This window comes from Mytilus galloprovincialis, chromosome 12, assembly GCF_965363235.1.
Source record: "Mytilus galloprovincialis chromosome 12, xbMytGall1.hap1.1, whole genome shotgun sequence".
Lineage (NCBI taxonomy): Eukaryota > Metazoa > Mollusca > Bivalvia > Mytilida > Mytilidae > Mytilus > Mytilus galloprovincialis.
In genome coordinates this window covers 57,239,836-57,262,320 of record NC_134849.1, presented here as the reverse complement: position 1 = coordinate 57,262,320, position 22,485 = coordinate 57,239,836, and the positions used below count along the sequence as shown (strand labels likewise).

At 32.7% G+C, this 22,485-nt stretch overlaps 1 protein-coding gene across 3 annotated transcripts in view; it reads right to left on the bottom strand.

The window, feature by feature from the left end:
- The window catches only part of LOC143054340 (serrate RNA effector molecule homolog), a 28,498-nt gene that overhangs the window by 1,370 nt on the left and 4,643 nt on the right, over positions 1-22,485 (bottom strand). For 2 of the 3 annotated variants that reach the window (XM_076227325.1, XM_076227326.1), the window contains exons 4-19: positions 21,772-21,882; positions 17,564-17,731; positions 15,115-15,284; positions 14,276-14,393; positions 13,960-14,011; positions 9,279-9,374; positions 8,187-8,397; positions 7,102-7,259; positions 6,107-6,247; positions 5,463-5,754; positions 4,020-4,096; positions 3,480-3,633; positions 2,465-2,724; positions 1,607-1,808; positions 858-969; positions 212-235 (exon numbers count right to left, since the gene is read on the bottom strand). In XM_076227325.1, coding sequence (XP_076083440.1) covers positions 212-235; positions 858-969; positions 1,607-1,808; positions 2,465-2,724; positions 3,480-3,633; positions 4,020-4,096; positions 5,463-5,754; positions 6,107-6,247; positions 7,102-7,259; positions 8,187-8,397; positions 9,279-9,374; positions 13,960-14,011; positions 14,276-14,393; positions 15,115-15,284; positions 17,564-17,731; positions 21,772-21,882 — 2,346 coding nt within the window. The remainder of the gene's footprint in view (positions 1-211; positions 236-857; positions 970-1,606; positions 1,809-2,464; positions 2,725-3,479; positions 3,634-4,019; positions 4,097-5,462; positions 5,755-6,106; positions 6,248-7,101; positions 7,260-8,186; positions 8,398-9,278; positions 9,375-13,959; positions 14,012-14,275; positions 14,394-15,114; positions 15,285-17,563; positions 17,732-21,771; positions 21,883-22,485) is intronic. The other variant, XM_076227327.1, reaches the window with a different exon arrangement.

The following is a 22,485-nucleotide window of genomic DNA, read 5'->3' as shown; positions in this document are numbered from 1 at the left end:
GAAAACTTGTATATTCGTGGATATATAATTTTTTGCTTCAGTCTGAATACAAATTTTAAGAAAATTTGACATTCGTTGAACTTTCAATTTCATGGTTCAACTGCATCCACGATAAATTGGTACCCAAGAATAATAATGAATCCACAGTATTTGTAGCAAATTCCGCTAAATACCCCAAGTGTAAATACTTCTATTGTTATGATTACTCAACTGATTATGTCGATGTCTGTTAGATCTACAAAGAATTAACATCAATTAATTCCTAGAAATTTATTCTTTCATCATATTGAACAAACATTTTCATTTACCTGTTTAAAGAGTCTAAATTGACACATTTTATCTAAAAAAATATTGCCATTTTTTTTTCAAGCAAAATGTTTCACTCTAGACACTAATCACAGTTTCTGAAGATGAATGGTTACTATGATGAAAGTTTTTATATTATTAAGGCTCGTCTTTTTTCAGATAAATAACTATTTTAAAGCCATGAATGTCTACTAAAAAATTTGAGCAGCTACATGACATAAAAGGACTGAAAAAGAATAGGACAATCAATCTAAAGTCATCTTTGAATTACAACTTTTTGCTGTATTTTTTTCTATAAGATGATCCATGTGGACAACTCAATGTTTCATCCTTCTCTGGCAGTCTTCAAATCAATTTATTTTTGTGTTGTTCTAATTTACCTCATGTGTTAATAAAAGAGAACATCCAGATTCCACATCTTCACAACTATTTAAATGCCCCTTTATTTACTGCTTGTAAGAGATCTTAAAAGAAATAGTCTCTTATTAGTTGGTATACAGTATATAAGCAAGCATTTGTTTTATGATTTAACATATTATATAGAGTATTACCTGTACCCCCTATTGTAGCCTCCTCCTCCTCCTCCAGATCCCCTGTAGGGACCTCGATATGGTTCACGATTACGATATGATGGTGACTGGTAAGATGGTGGTCCACCACTTCCTGTTTAATAGAAAGCAAGAGTAAAATCAGTTCTGTGTTTTGGAATTTTATTGAAATCCACATGAAAAACAAATATATAAGTGTCACCTGGAAGCCGTCGTCAATCACTGTCGTCTGTCATTGTCAACACATTTTGAAACTGTACCCTTCTGTTAACCTCTACCATTCAATAACAGTCAAAAACCAAACAATACATAAAAGTCCCAAGGGTGGTAAGTTTGGACAGGTTTCACTGTAGTTTGTGAACAGTTTACAGGATATATATGTACATAAGTCAGGAACCTTATGTTCAGTGGTTGTCGTTTGCTGATGTGGTTCATAAGTGTTTCTTGTTTCTTATTTTTTATATAGATAAGGCTGTTGCTAATCTCATTTGAATGGTTTTATGGTAATTTTTGGGGCTTGCTGTTTAGTGTGAGCCAAGGCTCCATGTTGAAGACACTACTTTGACCTATAATGGTTTACTTTTCCAAATTGCGACTTTGGTGGGAAGTTGTCTCATTGGCACTCATACCATATTTTCTATCTATAAGTATACTATCACTGTATAGTGATGAAAAGATGTGTGATTCCTTTAGAAAAAGAAACTTTGTGTTATAACAAACGCATAGATAATTAATAAAGAGATTTTAAATACCTCCTCCACCTCTGTATCTCCATCCATCGTTTCCACCACCAGAGTATCCCATTGGTGGCATACCTCCCCCCTGGTACCCGCTAGGACTGGTAAACTGGTCCCCACCTGTACTGTTTCTGTTATTGGAACTCTGTTTGTTACCAGGATGTTCAGGCAAGGCTGGTCTCTTTGGATCCATCAGATACTTGTTGAAAAATGACACCTGCAAAAAAAGACAGCATATTCACAATATAAAACAAATATTTTTTTTTTAAATACTCTGTATTCATTAGTATATGTTGGATACCAATTTTCTTGGATTAAGTGGGTACAGGTGAACCACTAATTCAAATTTTCTATTTGCTTTGAATGTAGAGATTGACAAAACCACAAAATCAAATATCCACGACAATGCAAGTTTTTTTTCACAATCCTCGAAAATTGATACCCATGAAAATAAATGTATCCACAGTATTGAAAAGATGGCATCAATAAAATTATTTACATACACACAGATATAAAATTTTAAGTAAGGATGTATGGCTCTATTTGGGCTTTAAGAACTTTGCAAATTAAATTTGTCTTTTTTATTAGATTTATTTATCAAATACAACTTGAACTCACTGATTGCAATACCATTTCATAACAAAACCTTTCAGTTTTCAATTTCTTTTCTAACACATACTCCCATTCAGTGTTAACAGCGATTATTAAAATTATCTATCCTTGGGCCTCTACCTAATGACCCAGTCACATTTCAAATTCTACTAACCAATTTATAATTTGCAGACTTGCTCTTATTCTGAACAGAAATCAAATATCTTTCAAAAGACAATAAGAAACAACTCTTTGAATAATGTTACCATAGCAACAGCTTACCTCCATTTTGACCTCCTCAACTTTTTCCCCATGTTTATTTTGGATATGTTTTCGTACAAATTCTGGTCCTTTGAACTTTTTACCACTCATTGGACACAACCATTTGTCCTTTGCTAACTCCTGTGTATTTGCTGTCACAAACTTCTCTACTTCTGCCTCGGGGTCCTTCTTGCCAAGTTTAACGACCTCATCATCTGGTAGGCTGTCATGTTCTGATAGAGCCTTTATTTTGGTCTCAAAATTCTTAATCCATTCATTTACTGAAAATAAAAAATTACAATTTCAATTATAGGATGTCAACTTTTTTGGATGGAGGGGAAACTTACATTTTCAGGATATTTGAATTTGTGGTTTGACCAAAATCTTCATACAAGACTAAAGAAAATTTGTAATTTGTAGAACATTTCAATTAGTGGTTCACCTGTACCCAAGAAACCCATGCAATTGGTATCTAACAAATACACAGTATACAAAATATCTCCTTCTATTGACATCATTGTTACATTCAGGGACCAGTGGAACATACAAGGTACATGTTTTATGCTACCACTGTGTGTCATCTTGTTAAAGAAAAGAAAGGATACAGGATACTTCCATGACACACGTAAAGAATATGCACAGTAAAAACACAAAAAGTATACAAGGAGCATCACATTATTGCTTTTCTTCATTTCAAAGTACATTGCTCATTAGGACTTTAATCGTGGTCCAGTGTATGCTAAGGATAAATACAAATTACATAGTACTGCGGTAACTCTACTTGAATTATACGCGTTAGCGCTGTTTATATGTAACATCATGGTATCTATGTGCAAACATCATTCATTTCTATAGACGTCTGTTTCCACTTCATTAAAACAATGCATTCTACAATTATACGATCACCAGATTGGGCGGAACTCTTTGTAAACTGATGATCACGCCACAACTGTGAAGGGAAGAATAAAACCATAAAGAAATACATAGAAAAGAAATCTGGCAAACAAATCAAACATTTTCTTGTCAGAATACTCACTGTCATTCTGTGTGATTTTAGTGGTAGGTGGTACACATCGGGCATGCATTATGCCACATCTGTGTGGCATTTCATCCTCGTTGGGATACTCATTACAACTGTAAAAGTCAATAGAGTGAACGATCCTCAGGTACAAAACCATACTGTCCAAAGCCTGAAAGTATAAACATGAATCATTTTTAGATTTTTATAAGAGTTGGCCAGGTTTAAAAATCTGTAAATCATTTTTTTCCTGTGTCCATCTTACACATTTTTATGAGCTGTGTAGAAACATTTATGATTTTGATTCTTGGAAAATCATAGAGCAATGATAACAAGAAGTTTTCATGCCACATATCCAAAAGAGATGTTGGTAACTAGAAATTTTTCTAGTTACAATGTTTTTATAGGAAAATCTCATTTAACTAACTTGAGGCAGATAGCCTGATTGTTTTCAATGTCAAAAGTTAGGTTATAAAAGATAAAAAATCATAAATTTGCTATAGAAACATGTCTGAGATATAGATGAAAAACTGCAGACATGCCATCATAATATTTTACCTTGCACATGGCTTCATCTCTTTCCATTTTAATTTCATCTGTTTTAGTGTCACCCTCTCCTTCATTCTTGGACTGACCTAATGAAACAAACATGGTAAAAAATAAAAATAAACTAAGTATTTGATATATTACAAAACATGTATTAACATTGCATTCCTCTTTTTTTATTTATACAAAACAACAATTGAAACATAAGCAACAAGAGCTGTCAAAATGACAGTTAACCGGATTCTCTAACATTTATTTGTGTTCTGGCATTTATGAATATTACAAGGACCAAAACTCCTAATAGGTAAAATTTATGATTGTCAATATCAAACTTGACTTAATGAGCAAATGCACGGACATTGTCATTATTGAACTTGACCTCCATTTTGTTGTCAGTAACAACATATTAAAATTTTAAAAGGTTTGGTAGAACGGTTCATGAGTAAATGCACGGACACAACATATTTTAAACTTTCAAGAACCGTAACTCCTGAACGGTAAAAGTAAAAATCGTCATTATTGAACTTGGCCTCTATTTTGTTGTCAGTAACAACATATTAAAATTTTAAAAGGTTTGGTTGACTGGTTCATGAGCAAATGCACGGACATGACTTTTTTTAAACTTTCAAGAACCGTAACTCCTGAACGGTAAAAATCAAAATCGTCATTATTGAACTTGACCTCCGTTATGTTGTCGGTAACAACATATTAAAATTTTAAAAGGTTTGGTTGAACGGTTCATGAGCAAATGCACGGACACAACATTTTTTAAACTTTCAAGAACCGTAACTCCTGAACGGTAAAAGTCAAAATCGTCATTATTGAACTTGACCCCCATTTTGTTGTCAGTTACAACATATTAAAATTTTAAAAGGTTTGGTTGAACGCTTCATGAGTATATGAACGGACGACATTTGGTTGCCGCCTGCCCGGCCGCCTGCCGTACATCCCCAAATCACTAACCGACATTTTTGACGCAAAAATCCGGTTAAAAATGAAGGCACATTAGAAAAAATTAGAAGAAATCAAGAAATGTTGATTTCATAATCAAATTTCAACTCATCGTTTGCAGAGAACAGATATTTCACTAGAGAGGAGAAATATTTTTCTCACACCGCTAAAGAAATGTGAAAACAGCACAAAAAGTAGAGAATACCAATTCATGCAATTTATCACTTTTAACTTTTTCTGCCTTACATGGGTAGCAAGTCAGTTTGTCTGGTTAAGAAGCCTTATTAAATTGCCGAAAGGAAACAACTTCTTTTAAAAGAGTGTAAAAGAAGAATTAAATTGGTAATTGATAAATTTACTGTTGGCAACAATATAAAAGACCATGAAATTCTACCCCAGTATCATAACAATAGATATAGGAAGATGTGGTATGAGTGCCAATGAGACAACTCTCCATCCAAGACACAATTTATAAAAGTATACCATTCTAGGTCAAGGTAATACCTAGAAGTTCCTCTTCTTCAAAGTCCCCTTCATCAATGAGAAAGTCGGTAACATTCTTTAGTATCGGGTTCCTTATTTGAACCATGTCACATGGTACCTCCTTGGTATCGTCTTTCTTCTCTTCTGGGTCTTCCTCCCACATCCTCCATTTAGTGTCCAGGTTCTGCATGATTTTAGCTGCTAACTTGATATCAGATTGGACAATCTGTTTGTGAGCTGTGATGCCGTTCACTGGACGCACTCTTTGTTTCAGTTCTCTGTTCAATGTGGCTCCTAATTCACAATCTCTCAACTGGAAGTATAAAACTATGATTATAATATATCCCTCAATTGCTGTGGCATTTAGTGCTTTGGTGAATAACTATGCTTAGTTGCATATCAATCTATTTTGTAACATAACAGGCCAAAGTTCAGAAAAAAATCTGTTGGCACTAATTTCTTAAATATTTTTCAATAATGATAACAAGAACTTTGATCTATTTTTTTGTTTGATTGAGATGTTTAGAAAAGCTTAAAATGGCTTTTATGTTTGAAAAAATTAAGCCTGAGTAATTTATCTTTCCCCTGAGTAGTAAAATGAACGTCCTCAATATGAATGTTATCAAATCAATGTTTACAACATACACAGTCTACAATAAGCATACCCTAATGTTATTCAAATTCCAGCAGATCTCTTTAATATTAACATCTCGTTCAAATGTCACCCATCCTCTTCTGAAGAATCGTCTCTCTGGCTGAGGGTCTTGTAAGGCCACCCTAACAAATCCTGGATATCTCTTACACATCTATAAAATAAATCATTCAAAACTAATCCATCTATCTATATTAAGTGGTAAATTTATATTCCTTTACAAGATCAATATTTCAGTCTGTAGTTTGACAAAAACTAGACATCAAAACTGATATAATTTCTAGTACTTGCTAGCATGCTTGTTAGCTGAATCATAAACAAGTTATTGGGTGAGGTATACTATCCTCCTGCAAGTTGTTATTGTTATAGGCCTTCAATTGCCTCACAATTGTTTACATTCTCATTCTTTGGTGTCCAGTGGACTTGTCTCATAGGAAATCATACCTTAAACTTATTTGTATTTTCAGTGGGGCAAAGGACTAATTTACTTGTCTATCCCAAATTCATGTATTTGGTTTTGATGTTATATTTGTTATTCTTGTGGGATTTTGTCTGATGCTTGGTCCGTTTCTGTGTGTGTTACATTTTAGTGTTGTGTCGATGTTCTCCTCTTATATTTAATGCGTTTCCCTCGGTTTTAGTTTGCTACCCTGATTTTGTTTTTTGTCCATGGATTTATGAGTTTTGAACAGCGGTATACTACTTTTGCCTTTATTTATGAAAATAATTAAATCAGGAGATATACTTTTTCACTTCCTTTACTCCCTCTAGAAAGACAGCATCTCTTTCCATTTAAAATATCAAGATGACGAACAGAGCAATAAATGTATCATTTCTTTGCCTTTGTTTTTAGTAAATGGCTCCCTTATTTTCTTGTTTCATAATAAAAGTATCAAGAATACTTTTTTATTCAAACTTTGTGTCTTACCCATAGCTTCTTTTTTCTTTTTAGTAAAAGATCATGCTAGATTCCGTAAAAAATATTAAAAGTTCTATATAAATACTCACTGCCTCTACTTCCTGTTTAGTAATAGATGGCGCTAGATTCCGTAGAAATATTGAACATGTTTTATGTAGAGCTTTAGGTTTAGGATTTGTATCCTCGTCTTTCTGTGTGGTATCAACCTCTTTCTCATCCGATGATTTACCCTCTTCTTTTGGCTTGGCTATGGAAATAAGAGATAGATGTATTTCACAAATTTCTTTTACAGCAAAATGCATTGAGTGTGTAGGTAAAGGTAGAATCTTTGGTTAGCTTGCTTGTTAACTGAACTGTGAAGTCATTATTAGGTAAGGTATACTATCCTCCTTTAGAGTAGTCTAGTCCTACAGACAGATATGGTGGTTATATTTAGGACTAGTCTACTCTTAAAGAAGGGTAGTTTACATAACCTTATAATGACTTCACTGTTCAGCTAGCAAGCAAGCTAACCAAGTATATTACCTTTACCTACACACTCAATGCATTCTGCTGTGAAGTTTCTTTTTTTCAACCAAATGATTTCTATTTCAAAAAATAAAGTTTTTATTGATAGAAAATTGTCATTTACATGTCATTTTTCATAATCAATAAGGACTGATACTGTAAATTAATAATTTTTGAAATGTTTTTATCATCATGGTTTACAAAAATGAAATCACAATTCAAATTATGATAGAATTATTTATATTCAACATTTCTCTAAATCTCATTATGTTGATTGTTCAACAATCCATTAAACATATACATAAATTCCAGACTTTACGTTTATTTAGTTTTCTACAAAAAAAAATATTTCATCTATCAAAACAGCTATGATATTTGAAGAGAAAATTCTATATGCATTAAAATGTAGCCCTTGTAATGTTTTCTCTTCTCCTTTTTTCATGTTTTTATCCTGCAAGGGCTATTCCATTAAAGTGTATGTGGGAGGGTAGGAAGGGAAGTTTAATTATTGAATTTGGTTTATGGGTATATTTTCAGTATGCATCTATTATCATTATGCAATATTATCTAAAAGATGGTTCTTGGTTGTAGGGATATTTTGAAAGTCCCCTCCTACCCTCCCACATTTATTTTAATGGAATAGCCCAAGTGTTGAAAAAATTAGTACCTGTGACATCATCTGTAGAAGATACCCCAGGAATATTGTTAGAATCTTCTGATATTTCTGTCCCTGGGGGTGGTGGTTCATCTTCCATTCCAGGTGGAGCTGGCTCAGAATCGGTATCGGAACATGACTCACTTTCTGAATCAGAACCACTTTCATAGCTATACTCTGTTTTGTCACGATTACGTTTCTTTTTCTTTGCCTTTTTACCATCCTGCTATAGTAGAAAACATATTAACTCAATATAAATGTCAAACAGAAGGCCGTTAGTTTTCTGCTTTGAATTGTTTTACATTGTCATTTCGGGGCCTTTTATAGCTGACTAAACGGTATGGCTTTGCTCATTGTTGAAGGCCGTACGGTGACCTATAGTTGTTAATTTCTGTGTCATTTTCTTCTATTATGGACAGTTGTCATTTCTAGCATGGAGACTTCACCTTTTTCCTTTACAAATTTGAAATGTAGCACTGTATACGTCAAGAGAAATCAAAATCTCCCTTTTTGAGAAATAGACCTATGATGTTTGAAAAGACATAATTCATTCTTGCAAGTTTGATTGAAGCACAATTCTAGAGGCTAATCACAAATCAATGATGTGAATGTTATGTTACTGTGGATTCATTTATTTCCGTGGGTACCAATTTTCGTGGATTAGGAAAAACTTGCCTGCTCATGGATATTCAATTTCGCGGTTTTGATGCAGTCTACATACAAGCCTATAGCAAATATGTCATTCCTTGAACATTTTATTTCGTGGCTCACCTGTAACCACAAAATCCACGAAAATTGATATCCAACGAAATTTAATGAATCCACAGTAATACAATGTTAATGGATCTAAAGTCATGATTTTGGTCAAGATTGTAGTGAATCTCGGAGGTGCTCCTACTCTCAGGAGAAATATATCTCCTTAGCCAGAAGTGAGATCTTCCAATTCAGGGCTTCCTGTTCTAACCCATGGTCTATGTCAGAGGTGTGTTACACAGCTCCTACAAGAAGTCTAGATAATATATAGAAGCCACACTAATCTGACAGTTATTGTTTGTAAGTTATTAGCGAGCCCACACAAACACTTCAATATTTATGTATACTTGCCTGACTGCCATTTTTCGCCTGTTGTTGCTTAGAGAATTCTTGAGCTTTCTTCATCAGTTCTTTCTGCTCAGCTGTTATAGGTAACTTCAGAGGTTCCTACAGAAGACAAACAAATTTATAACTACGATTTATTCAGAAATTATTACCTGCATTTATTATTGCGGTTTTGTCACTTTAGTCTGCGATTTTATTTTTTGCAATATTGAGAAAACTCCTGTTTATTTCATATAAAAAATTTCAAAATGTGAGGTTGAAATTATTGCGATTATAACCACATGATAACCCTGTCACATGTTTCGCAATAACAAAAACATTGCAATAAAATTCTGATTTTACACCGGCCTGTTGTTTTTATCTCAAGCTTTCATAAATACTTGCAAGTTAAAATAAATGGGGAATGTGTACATGGGACACAAATGATGCCCCCGTTTGCTCATATCGTTATAAAATCAAAACTTGATGTGTTTTGTGGTTATAAACATAGTGTATGAGTTTTATAATATTTGGTTGAAGCAAACTACAGTTAAGAACAGAAACCAATTTTGGAACATAGAGATATACAGACAGACAAGGGTAAAACTTAAAGGGAAACTTCGCAAAAAAATCAAAAATTGATATTATGTTCATTCTATATAAAAATGCTCAAATTCATAGATATTAAAGTTTTATTCCGCTAGATAAGCGATCACCATCGATTTTAAATTTAGAGTATTAATTCTCTGAGTTCCGCCATTTTGTCCTTCTTTCCCGATTAATGAAACGATATGTCTATAAACCACAAAGAAACAAAACTACAGTAACCGATGTAGTCGTAATTGCGTGTCGATATCTTGTCAATCGTACGGTTGTTTTATCCGACTAACTAACCATGGTCTGTTGTTTTTAAACTTGATATTGGAATTAGGTGAAAAGTCAAAGTTGAAATCATAAATAAGTGTTCCGTGAAAATTGTTTTCGAAAATCTAATTTGTTCATAATTCTTTAAAGTAATAAACCGTTTTCAAATAAATTTTTATCTTCCCTCTTCTGATTACCAACATGGCTAAAGGTATTACTTCCAAAGGTATTGTGAGGGGTGTGAGGTGACATGTCCAGGTATTCAAGCGATTTCCTGTCGGGCTTGCAAGTTCACGCATCGTTTCACTTCTGCAGGTATTGATTGATCAGTGTACACGGCTGATAACATTTAACTTTCCATTTTGAACTATCAGATGTATAATATACAACTCTGTCTTACTTGTCATTACCAAACTCATACGCTTGTTTATAAATAACATTTCTGGTGTAAAGAATATTATTCATAAAAATATAAATAATACCCAAAAAATAAGATTTGATGAAATTAAAATCTATTTAAATATTTTTTCCCAGGGTGAATTTGGGAAAATGTAATATATACTCATTGTCAAAAGTGAAGGACAGATTGGAACATACCAGAAATATTGATTTAAAAATATGTACGCACTTGCCGACGATTCGTTTATACGACTGGATAGAAAGTTACGGAACTATAGCGCAATTCAAAATATATACATGTATACATTGAACATAAGAAAAAAACATATATTTTGAATAAATAGGGGTAAAAGTGTTGTAAATAGACTAGTCCACGTATGCCAACAGTATGTAATCATCGAATGTCGATAGACTATTGTATACCAGAAGAACAAGAAGAGAACCAATTTGATTTAAATACAGGTCGATGTATAACTTTTGCTTTGGTACATTGAAGTTGTGGACATAGTAAAATCACAGATTTATATTTCAATAAGATTGTTCTCGAACAAAGGAAGGAATTCGTCATCACAATTGTTATATATGCCACTGGACGAACACTAATTATCCCGAAGGGATGTGAATATTTTGCTGGGAAACTTTTGAGTATCAAAGTTTCAAATTAATTTCGGGATTTATTTTTTTTCTTGGTATTCAATAACAGAAAAAAGAAAAAATTACTTGTCCGCTAAATAGGGGTATTCTTGTCAGATGAAAGACTTTTAGTTATATTTAAAAAAAATAGGGAAATATGACATTAAATTGGTTCTGTCTTTTTTTTAAACATCGTTAAAAAGATGTGTGTCTAAGGTGAACGCCACAAGAAACCTGTAATACTAGTACGAGAGTAAAGCATGTAAACATTCCTTCTCAATAATATGGTTGTATTGGAAATCTTTTCATACAGATTGACAACTCATTGTCCGATATGCATGTAATATTTGCCACATGACGCCCATAGTTTCTTCTACCATCATCATCTTATTCTTTGATATTGCTGTCAACATCGATGGTTCACACCCAAACAAAATGGGAGTAATGGACCTTCAGAGCTTCTCCGTGTTATACACTTGTGAAATATATAGACGAAATTTCTGTATTGAAATGAATATACATCTCACAAACAGGATTTTCAAATAATGATTTTGAGTAATCACCTTACAAACCAATATAAACGTATGGCAAGATATAACCATGAAGGAATTTAGTTTTTGTCAGACACAAGAACTCATCACTATCATAAACGTATACGTATATATGCATACAATTTCAACTATCAAGAACAAGCGGTCGATGTCGATAGTCCGTTTTCTAACTGTTCGAGTTAGACATGTCACTTGTTCATTCTTGAAAGCCTTCATATTCCACGTCTAACGATGGGAACTGTTTCTGATTGTGTTGACTATAAATGCTTGTATGGTAATTCTGTGGTTTATCTGTACAAGCGGTTGCATTTCCTCTCCTTTCCCAACAAACAAACGAACGAAACGCTACTAGTCTGCTTTCTCTGGAGCTCATCCTCAATGGCTCTTATACGTCAGGAAACTTACATGTATACTAATAATGATTGTTTTAAGAACAACGATGTATGGATGAACTATTCTAAATTCGTCAATATCAGTTATGCATGACTAAAATATAACTTTTATTACAACTACTGTATTACTTATTTGGATTAATGACGGCTATCATGTTCAACATTGCACAACTATTATCATAGAATTAAAAAAAAAATCCTCAAAAATCCTTAAAAAAAAATAATGCCTTAGCTTAGATAATTGGTATTTTTTCACAAAAAGTTCGTGTAAATGATTGTCAAATGAATTTAATTATGTAAGAATAAAATGTTAAAAAGAAACTAAAAAAAAACCCATGTATGTTGTATTTTTTTGTCAATTAAAAACTTTAAAATTGCAATAGTTTCATTAGCATTTAAACACAGCCAGATTTGAATACAAGTTAAGAAATTCCGGTAAAGTCAATGATATCAAACAGATGTACAATGGTATATCAAATTGGGTAATATTGCATTTAGTTTTTATTAAAGATTAAAACTACTATTTTTTACTTCATATTTGAATCTTTACGCCAATTGCCGCTAAGAAAGTAATCAAAAATTGTTTCCTTTTATTTTTATACATTTTCGGATTTACGAATCTGAATTTTATTTTCAATTAATTTACACAATTTAATTATTGAATCTTTATTCTCATCGTGTATTAAATCTTAGTGTATTAACATCGTGACATTATACTCTTTCTAATCCTTTCTGTATATCCTTTCCAAATAACAACATTTATACCTGTGTACGCTTGAACTCACACCTGCGGCTAAATAGCTACAAGGTAAACGAATTGACCTCAAGCCGAGAAATATACAGTGACCTTTACAAAATAATATACACACTCTGCTCACACATTAGTTGCATTGAAATGATTATCATAACAATAACGGTAAATAGACAAGTAAATAGTAAAAATGTTCAATAAATATTTTATGAATAAAATCTCAACAATAATTAATTAAATTTATTCAAAAACATTTACTAGAGACAGAGACATATAATTTTATAGGAGTTTAATTCAATGAATACAAAACGGTATATGCATATTCATTTTCGTTCATTATTATATTGTGGTTAATAACTACGACCATTCGTCAGCTGTGCGCTTTTAATTACGTATATTGTCGATAAGCTATAAGAGTTAAACAGATTTTATTTTTTCCCAGAATTCAATAAATCGGGCTAATACGTCACGACCCACTCGAGAATTCAACCAAAAAAGTTACAAATACTTGATTTTCTCCGTTATTAGAAGGAATATAAATTTAAAACTTTGCAAATGTGTTTTTTATGTTAAGATGAACATAATTAGATAATAAGTAAAAAATCGCGGAATTTCCCTTTAATGACCCCTGTGTTACAGAGGGGCATACAAAATCTCTATTATAGGTTTATATAATCAATTTTTTTTAAACTCAATTTGAAATTCCTTATAAGTATCAGTGATTATAATAAAGGTATCAAACAGACATCGATACTAAAAGATAAAGATTAGCAATTGTATTTATTATATAAAAGATGAACTCCAATACATTTTTTTACTTTTAAAATTATATCCCAGCAACCAATTATTTCTCCCTTTAACAGTCAAACAACATCTAGCAAAGATCACAATTGCACACAAACTGTAACTAGGATCTGTACATGTCGTGAGATAAGAGATTTTGCTTTATGTGTTAGTCCTCTCTGTGGCCTTGAGAAGCCATACAATTGACATTTTGCTTTAGGTTTTGTGTCCATATCATCAGTGGGAAATCATTGAAAATTTCTGTCATAAGTGCACACTTATTCATAGGTAATCAAGTTCAGCTATAAATGCACCAATGTAATTATATATCTTACATCAGGTTTTTTCTCTGCTTCTTCTCTCTTTCTTTTCTTTTTCTCATCAGGACTGAAATTAAGAACATTCTTTACATTTAAGATTCATTAATATTTTCATCATCACTACAAAACGTCTTAAAATAAACAAATACAACAATTATATTTTAGACTGTTCACTCAGTCACACTTAAAATTGCCTACTGTCCTAAGGATATCCTAATAAATTTATACAACTGAAAAATAACCATTAAAAAAGTTCTTACTTTACTGTCTTTAAATTTCCCATTATAAAACACTGATCTCATGTTATATATTTCCATGTTACCTTACTAACCTTTGATCTAGGGATACAGATTCAGAGTTATTTCTGCTCCTGCTTCCCTGTTCTTCTGGCTCTGGCTGGTCTAATACAGATAGGTCGAAATCTGAACCTCCTTCTAATTTGATTACAACTTGAAAAGAGAAAAAATATTGTTTTAAAACAAGTTTGTGTAAACTATTTAAAATGAGTTTCCTATCCCAAACCTATTATTTTAAACTGAATAGTCTGATTAATACTGATGGATGCTGAAGGGGGTAAAACTTTCACTAAAGAATATTTTTATTGTGGCAAACAAACCAAAATGAACATTGATTGGTCAATTATTTGCTGTTGCTCCTGAATATTGCATGCTTTCCAGAAAATAAGGAAAATACAAAAGTCTTAGTTTGTGTTTTGAAAGAAAAAACTATAAAATTGATCATGCCAAAAACTGAGCAATTCAGAAAGATGTTGCAACATTTTACTGAAAACGTTATTTATGTTTTCACAAAAAGCCATCAATGATGCTGATAGCTATTTGAGAAATGATGTAATCATTAATTTAATTCAATTGTTCAATTGACAAAGTTATTGTAATTAAATCAATTACATTGGAAGTAATGGGTTGTTATTTAAAATGATAGAACTTGAATTCTACTGCATTCTAACGCGTCGCCAGTAAACTTAATTTGCGACCATAAAATCCCCAATTGATGCCGTTAGAGCTTAAAATACAATACAGTTATCTCTAATTATCAAGTTTAAGCAAATGACAAGAGATTTGTAATTGTGCTAGGTTAATTATTCCTGCTCAAAAATTACATGTTTTATGAGGAAACCTAGAAATAGAAATTGAACAGTTAAAAACTTACCTGCATCTAAAAGCTTCACAAGCTCTTCATTTCTTTCAATGTCACATGCCACAGTGGCCACACGTCCAGATTCCAAGAATTCCATAAATACCTCACACCTTTTACGTAATGCTTTCCTAACTTCCTCCTTCCTCTTAGCACACTCCTCAGGGTGGTACTTTGTCTTGAACCTGTGAAAAACAACTAATATGTTTTATCTCTGATCTTTTTGGGAAATAAGCCTACTATGAACTATCAAGATGGCCTAGCTTGCTGTAAAGGACACCACTTTATTAAGAATACTGATCACATGTCCAGTTTCAGTTTGTTTTAAAAAAAAAAGACACAAGAATTATTTACATTTTTTTTCGTAATAACGGTATCTACACATTTTTTTTAAGGAAAGCAAGTTTATTAAATATTAAGCTGATAATCAGTTATAAACAGGTTCACGTCTTGAAATTAAGAATTCTTATCAAAACAAATTACCCAAAAGATTTGACCTAAGAAATTTGAAGATCATGATAAGAAAATATAGGAGAAAACTTTTGTCATATTATGGCTACCTCCTACAGGCAAGCTTAGAGCTCCTTTACAACAACTAATACATAATTCTTTGAACCTTCCTTTCATGCTTTTTTTCCAATTTTACAAGCAGATACCTCAGTAATAAAATGTGATCCCAATTTACAATCTTTTTTTTAAATGAACTGCTTTGTCATTTTGTAAATGGTTTCTATAACAAAATCTTTAAGAAGTCTTAAACTTAGTATTAATATATGTTTTTTTAGTATACCTCACATATTTTTTTTCATTTAAAAAATTGCAATAAACAAGTTATGTGATGAATGATTGGGTTCACAATGGGTTCAAGGCTTTCCATGTTATCTAAGTTTTCAGGGAATCCACATGATTCATGATGAGTTATGTCCCTTTCCCATGATGAGGAAATGTAATGATTAAACTTACGCTTTTCATTTACCTGATTTTTACCTCACACCTTGCCCGGCAAATGACAGGCAACAAATTATTACTCCAAATGTGTAATCCAAGGTGTAACCAATTTGTTGCTTGGTTACAAATTCAGTTGCTTAGTAACATGTACCGTTGACAATATATATATTCCTCCATAATTAAACGCGAACATTATAAACATTCCTAACTTAAAAACCTAACAACTTGTTTCTATAGAAACACTGCATTGTGCGCAGTGACCCCTAACAAAATATATATGACGCGTCCTTGTGAGGTTTCTGCCGTGCTGTCTCCATTGTTTCCTTTAGGGAAAAAAATTACATAGAGTAATAAAATGTAGAGAAAACCAGAATCACTTTCTTATAAAATTCTATTTTTCCTGTAGGTTTAAGATGTACAAATTTTGTAAATCAAGTAGTTCTTATAATTAAAATGTTCAATTTTTACACATTCTTTTAAATTGCAAGAAGCTAATGATATAAGGAAGAAAAAAATCACTAAAATAAATTTTCGTGTACATATATCATGTGATTACATTCACTTTGAAACAAATCAGACCAAAGCCCAGGGGCTCGTTTTTCTCCAGTTGGGACTTATCATTGATGCTTATAAATACTCAATCTTAATTGCAAAATGACTTAAGTTATTTGAATGAAATGTTGTAAAAATATTGGTTTCAATATACAAGTTAAATAAACTTCAAACAGATTTTCTAACATATCTTATATTTTCCTAAATCATGAAGGCCTGGATTCAAATAAATAATATAAATATTTGATTATTCAAAATTAGAACATTTTTGTACACAAATCATGCAAATCAGTTGTAATAAAAAAAAAGGACTTGCATTTAAATAAACATGTTAAATGGGACTTTTGACGAATTTAGAAAAATTTCACTTCAGTTATCTCCCCTAGTTGTTCACTTTAGAGGTGACTTTGATCTAGATATTTCTGGTTATCTCTTACACTCTACTGCATGCTTAATATATTACAACAACTACTGTGGATTCATTATTTGTGGGATACCAATTTTTCGTGGAATTCATTAGTACAGAAGAAGAACGCATTTCTACATATTTTATATAGCTTGTTAGCAGACGTTTTTAAAATCATGAAATCTCAAAAATACATTTTTCCCCCTTCATTTTTGCTCCATGAAAATTGGTACCCATGAAAATAAATGAATCTACAGTATATATCATTAATTGTATAGAATCTAATTATTTCTATTTATGCAATTTTTTAAGGGTATTTTTTAAAGCATTGAAATTGATAAAAAGTTTAAACATTAGTATTGTTCATATCAATTTACGATAAAAACAATCCATGTCCAAAAATATTTTTTCCTACCTTCTGACATTCATTTTAATGAGTTAGCCCTAATCAAACATACAAAGTATACACTCACTAAAATTGATTCAACATAAGTTTTATTTTCTGGATGAAAATTTACTGAAATTTATTAAATACAATTTGCATAATAATCATCTTACCATTCTTCTTCTTTATGGGCAAGGAAAAACTCATTTATCTGTTGTTTCTTGAAGTCTGCTTTATACTCATTAAACTTTTTAATGGCATCTTGGTCACTGATATTGTCTGGCAATGACTGGAGAAAAGCTTTAAATGTCATCATAGCTGGTTGTGTCAGCATTTCTTCTCTGAAAATGTATCAATAAATCTGATTGGTTACTGGATGAAGGCATTTTTTTTCAAAAATGTATTGGTTAATTTGATTGGTTACAGAATGTTAGGCATTCCTTTCCCATATTGCATTGTTAAATATGATTGGTTATTGAATGAAACCATTTCTTTTCCAAAAAGTACCAATAAATATCATTGGCAATAATAACTAGAGGCTCTAAAGAGCCTGTGTCGCTCACCTTGGTCTATGTAAATATTAAACAATGGACACAGATGGATTCATGACAAAATTGTGTTTTGGTGATGGTGATGTGTTTGTAGATCTTACTTTACTAAACATTCTTGCTGCTTACAATTATCTCTAACAGTACTTTCTGTGGAAAATGTTATTGAAAATCTTCAAATTTTAAGAAAAATTGTTAAAAATTGACTATGAAGGGCAATAACTCCTTAGGGGGGTCAATTGACTATTTTGGTCATGGTGACTTATTTTTAGTTCTTACTTTGCTGTACATTATTGCTGTTTACAGTTTATCTCTATCTATAATAATATTCAAGATAACAAAAAAAACAGCAAAATTTCCTCAAAATTACCAATTCAGGGGCAGCAACCTAACAACCGATTATCCGATTCATGATGATTGTGGCCAAGTTTGGTTAAATTTGGCCCAGTAGTTTCAGAGGAGAAGATTTTTGTAAAAGATAACTAAGATTTACGAAAAATGGTTAAAAATGGACTAAAAAGGGCAATAACTCCTAAAGGGGTCAACTGACCATTTCGGTCACGTTGACTTATTTGTAAATCTTACTTTGATGAACATTATTGCTGTTTACAGTTTATCTCTATCTATAATAATATTCAAGATAATAACCAAAAACAGCAAAATTTCCTTAAAATTATCAATTCAGGGGCAGCAACCTAACAACCGATTATCCGATTCATCTGAAAATTCCAGGGCAGATAGATCGTGACCTGATCAACAATTTTACTTCCTGTCAGATTTGCTCTTAATGCTTTGGTTTTTGAGTTATAACCCAAAAACTGCATTTTACCCCTATGTTCTATTTTTAGCCATGGCGGCCATCTTGGTTGGTTGGCCGGGTCACCGGACACATTTTTCAAACTAGATACCCCAATGATGTTTATGGCCAAGTTTAGTTAAATTTGGCCCAGTAGTTTCAGAGAAGAAGATTTTTCTAAAAGATTACTAAGATTTACGAAAAATGGTTAAAAATTGACTATAAAGGGTAATAACTCCTAAAGGGGTCAACTGACCATTTCGGTCACGTTGACTTATTTGTAAATCTTACTTTGATGAACATTATTGCTGTTTACAGTTTATCTCTATCTATAATAATATTCAAGATAATAACCAAAAACAGCAAAATTTCCTTAAAATTATCAATTCAGGGGCAGCAACCCAACAACGGGTTGTCCAATTCATCTGAAAATTTCAGGGCAGATAGATCTTGACCTGATAAACAATTTTACCCCTGTCAGATTTGCTCTAAATGCTTTGGTTTTTGAGTTATAACCCAAAAACTGCATTTTACCCCTATGTTCTATTTTTAGCCATGGCGGCCATCTTGGTTGGTTGGCCGGGTCACCGGACACATTTTTTAAACTAGATACCCCAATGATGATTGTGGCCAAGTTTGGTTTAATTTGGCCCAGTAGTTTCAGAGGAGAAGATTTTTGTAAAAGATAACGAAGATTTACGAAAAATGGTTAAAAATGGACTAAAAAGGGCAATAACTCCTAAAGGGGTCAACTGACCATTTCGGTCAAGTTGACTTATTTGTAAATTTTACTTTGATGAACATTATTGCTGTTTACAGTTTATCTCTATCTATAATAATATTCAAGATAATAACCAAAAACAGCAAAATTTCCTTAAAATTATCAATTCAGGGGCAGCAACCCAACAACGGGTTGTCCGATTCATCTGAAAATTTCAGGGCAGATAGATCTTGACCTGATAAACAATTTTACTCGATGTCAGATTTGCTCTAAATGCTTTGGTTTTTGAGTTATAACCCAAAAACTGCATTTTACCCCTATGTTCTATTTTTAGCCATGGCGGCCATCTTGGTTGGTTTGCCGGGTCACGCCACACATTTTTTAAACTAGATACCCCAATGATGATTGTGGCCAAGTTTGGTTTAATTTGGCCCAGTAGTTTCAGAGGAGAAGATTTTTGTAAAAGATAACTAAGATTTACGAAAAATGGTTAAAATGGACTAAAAAGGGCAATAACTCCTAAAGGGGTCAACTGACCATTTCAGTCAAGTTGACTTATTTGTAAATTTTACTTCGATGAACATTATTGCTGTTTACAGTTTATCTCTAACTATAATAATATTCAAAATAATAACCAAAACGAGCAAAATTTCCTTAAAATTATCAATTCAGGGGCAGCAACCCAACAACGGGTTGTCCGATTCATCTGAAAATTTCAGGGCAGATAGATCTCGACCTGATAAACAATTTTACCCCATGTCAGATTTGCTCTAAATGCTTTGGTTTTTGAGTTATAAGCCAAAAACTGCATTTTACCCCTATGTTCTATTTTTAGCCATGGCGGCCATCTTGGTTGGTTGGCCGGGTCACGCCACACATTTTTTAAACTAGATACCCCAATGATGATTGTGGCCAAGTTTGGTTTAATTTGGCCCAGTAGTTTCAGAGGAGAAGATTTTTGTAAAAGATAACTAAGATTTACGAAAAATGGTTAAAAATGGACTAAAAAGGGCAATAACTCCTAAAGGGGTCAACTGACCATTTCGGTCAAGTTGACTTATTTGTAAATTTTACTTCGATGAACATTATTGCTGTTTACAGTTTATCTCTATCTATAATAATATTCAAGATAATAACCAAAAACAGCAAAATTTCCTTAAAATTATCAATTCAGGGGCAGCAACCCAACAACGGGTTGTCCAATTCATCTGAAAATTTCAGGGCAGATAGATCTTGACCTGATAAACAGTTTTACCCCATGTCAGATTTGCTCTAAATGCTTTGGTTTTTGAGTTATAACCCAAAAACTGCATTTTACCCCTATGTTCTATTTTTAGCCATGGCGGCCATCTTGGTTGGTTGGCCGGGTCACCGGACACATTTTTTAAACTAGATACCCCAATGATGATTGTGGCCAAGTTTGGTTTAATTTGGCCTAGTAGTTTCAGAGGAGAAGATTTTTGTAAAAGTTAACGACGACGGACGCAGGACGACGACAGACGCAGGACGCCGGACGCAAAGTGATGGGAAAAGCTCACTTGGCCCTTCGGGCCAGGTGAGCTAAAAATATTTGGTCCTTCAAAATGAAACATTTATATTGTATAGGATAAACAAGAATGTGTCCTCAGTACACGAATGCCCCACTCGCACTATCATTTTCCATGTTCAGTGGACCGTGAAATTGGGGTAAAAACTCTAATTTGGCATTAAAATTAGAAAGATCATATCATAGGGAACATGTGTACTAAGTTTGAAGTCGATTGGACTTCAACTTCATCAAAAACTACCTTGACCAAAAACTTTAACCTGAAGCGGGACAGACGGACGAACGGATGCACAGACCAGAAACATAATGCCCCTCTACTATCGTAGGTGGGGCATAAAAATACAAGTTCTATAAAAACTAAGTAAAAATCTTTTTTCTCTCTATACGGGTATATCCAAATTTCACCTGGTGTCACAACACAAAAGTTTTTTAGGTGAATTAATTCATCAAACAAGCTTAAAGTTGCATATGTCAATCCCTGCAAGGATTTTTAATTTTTCTTCGCACAAACCCAGTGTTTCTCCTTTTACCAAGTAATGCACCAAAATTATAAAATTAACCTTTTTTTGGTCCCTGAAAACCATTTTGGTCTGATATATGTCACTTCTTCCAAACTAGCTTCCTGTTCATTGTGAGCCAAAGCCCTGTGTTGAAGACCATACTTAAAATGGTTTACTTTTTCAAATAGTGACTTGGATGAAAAGTTGTCTCATTGGCACTCGTACCACATCTTCTTATAATTAAATACTGATAAATGGTATCGTTCTTACCTATTTTGACCCGGATGTCCATCTGGGTCTGGTAAAGGTGGTCCATTACCACTGGCTCCCCCACTAGGTGGACCATTATAGCTGTATCCAGGGTAAGCACTTCCTTCATCCCTGCAGTGATAAATCAATATGTAGTGTAAGCATATTATATCATTAATATTACCTAAAGGTCATCCATAATCATGATAATTGTCAATCAATTTTCCAAAGTGTACAAAACCTACATTTGGGGGAGGGGTTGAAGAAATCAGCATTTAGTCTCTATGTGGTTTTTTTATTTCTGATTTTTTTTCTTTCCCCAGTTTTTTTTTAATGACAGCTATGAATCCATTTATCAGTTATGCGTTTAAAATTATTGTTAAGTTGTACATTAAAATTAGCATATTTAATAATATGTGTGATACAGATTATGATGCCTCGCCAAACAAATCTCTTTGGATTTGTTGCGGAAAGTAATATTACTAGAGGCTCTTAAGAGCCTGTGTCACTCGCCTTGGTCTATGTGCATATTAAACAAAGGACGCAGATGGATTCATGACAAAATTGTGTTTTGGTGATGGTGATGTGTTTGTAGATCTTACTTTACTGAACATTCTTGCTTCTTACAATTATCTCAATTTATAATGAACTTGGCCCATTAGTAACAGAGGAAAATATTTTGTTAAAATTTACAAAAATTATTAAAAATTGACTATAAAGGGCAATAACTCCTTA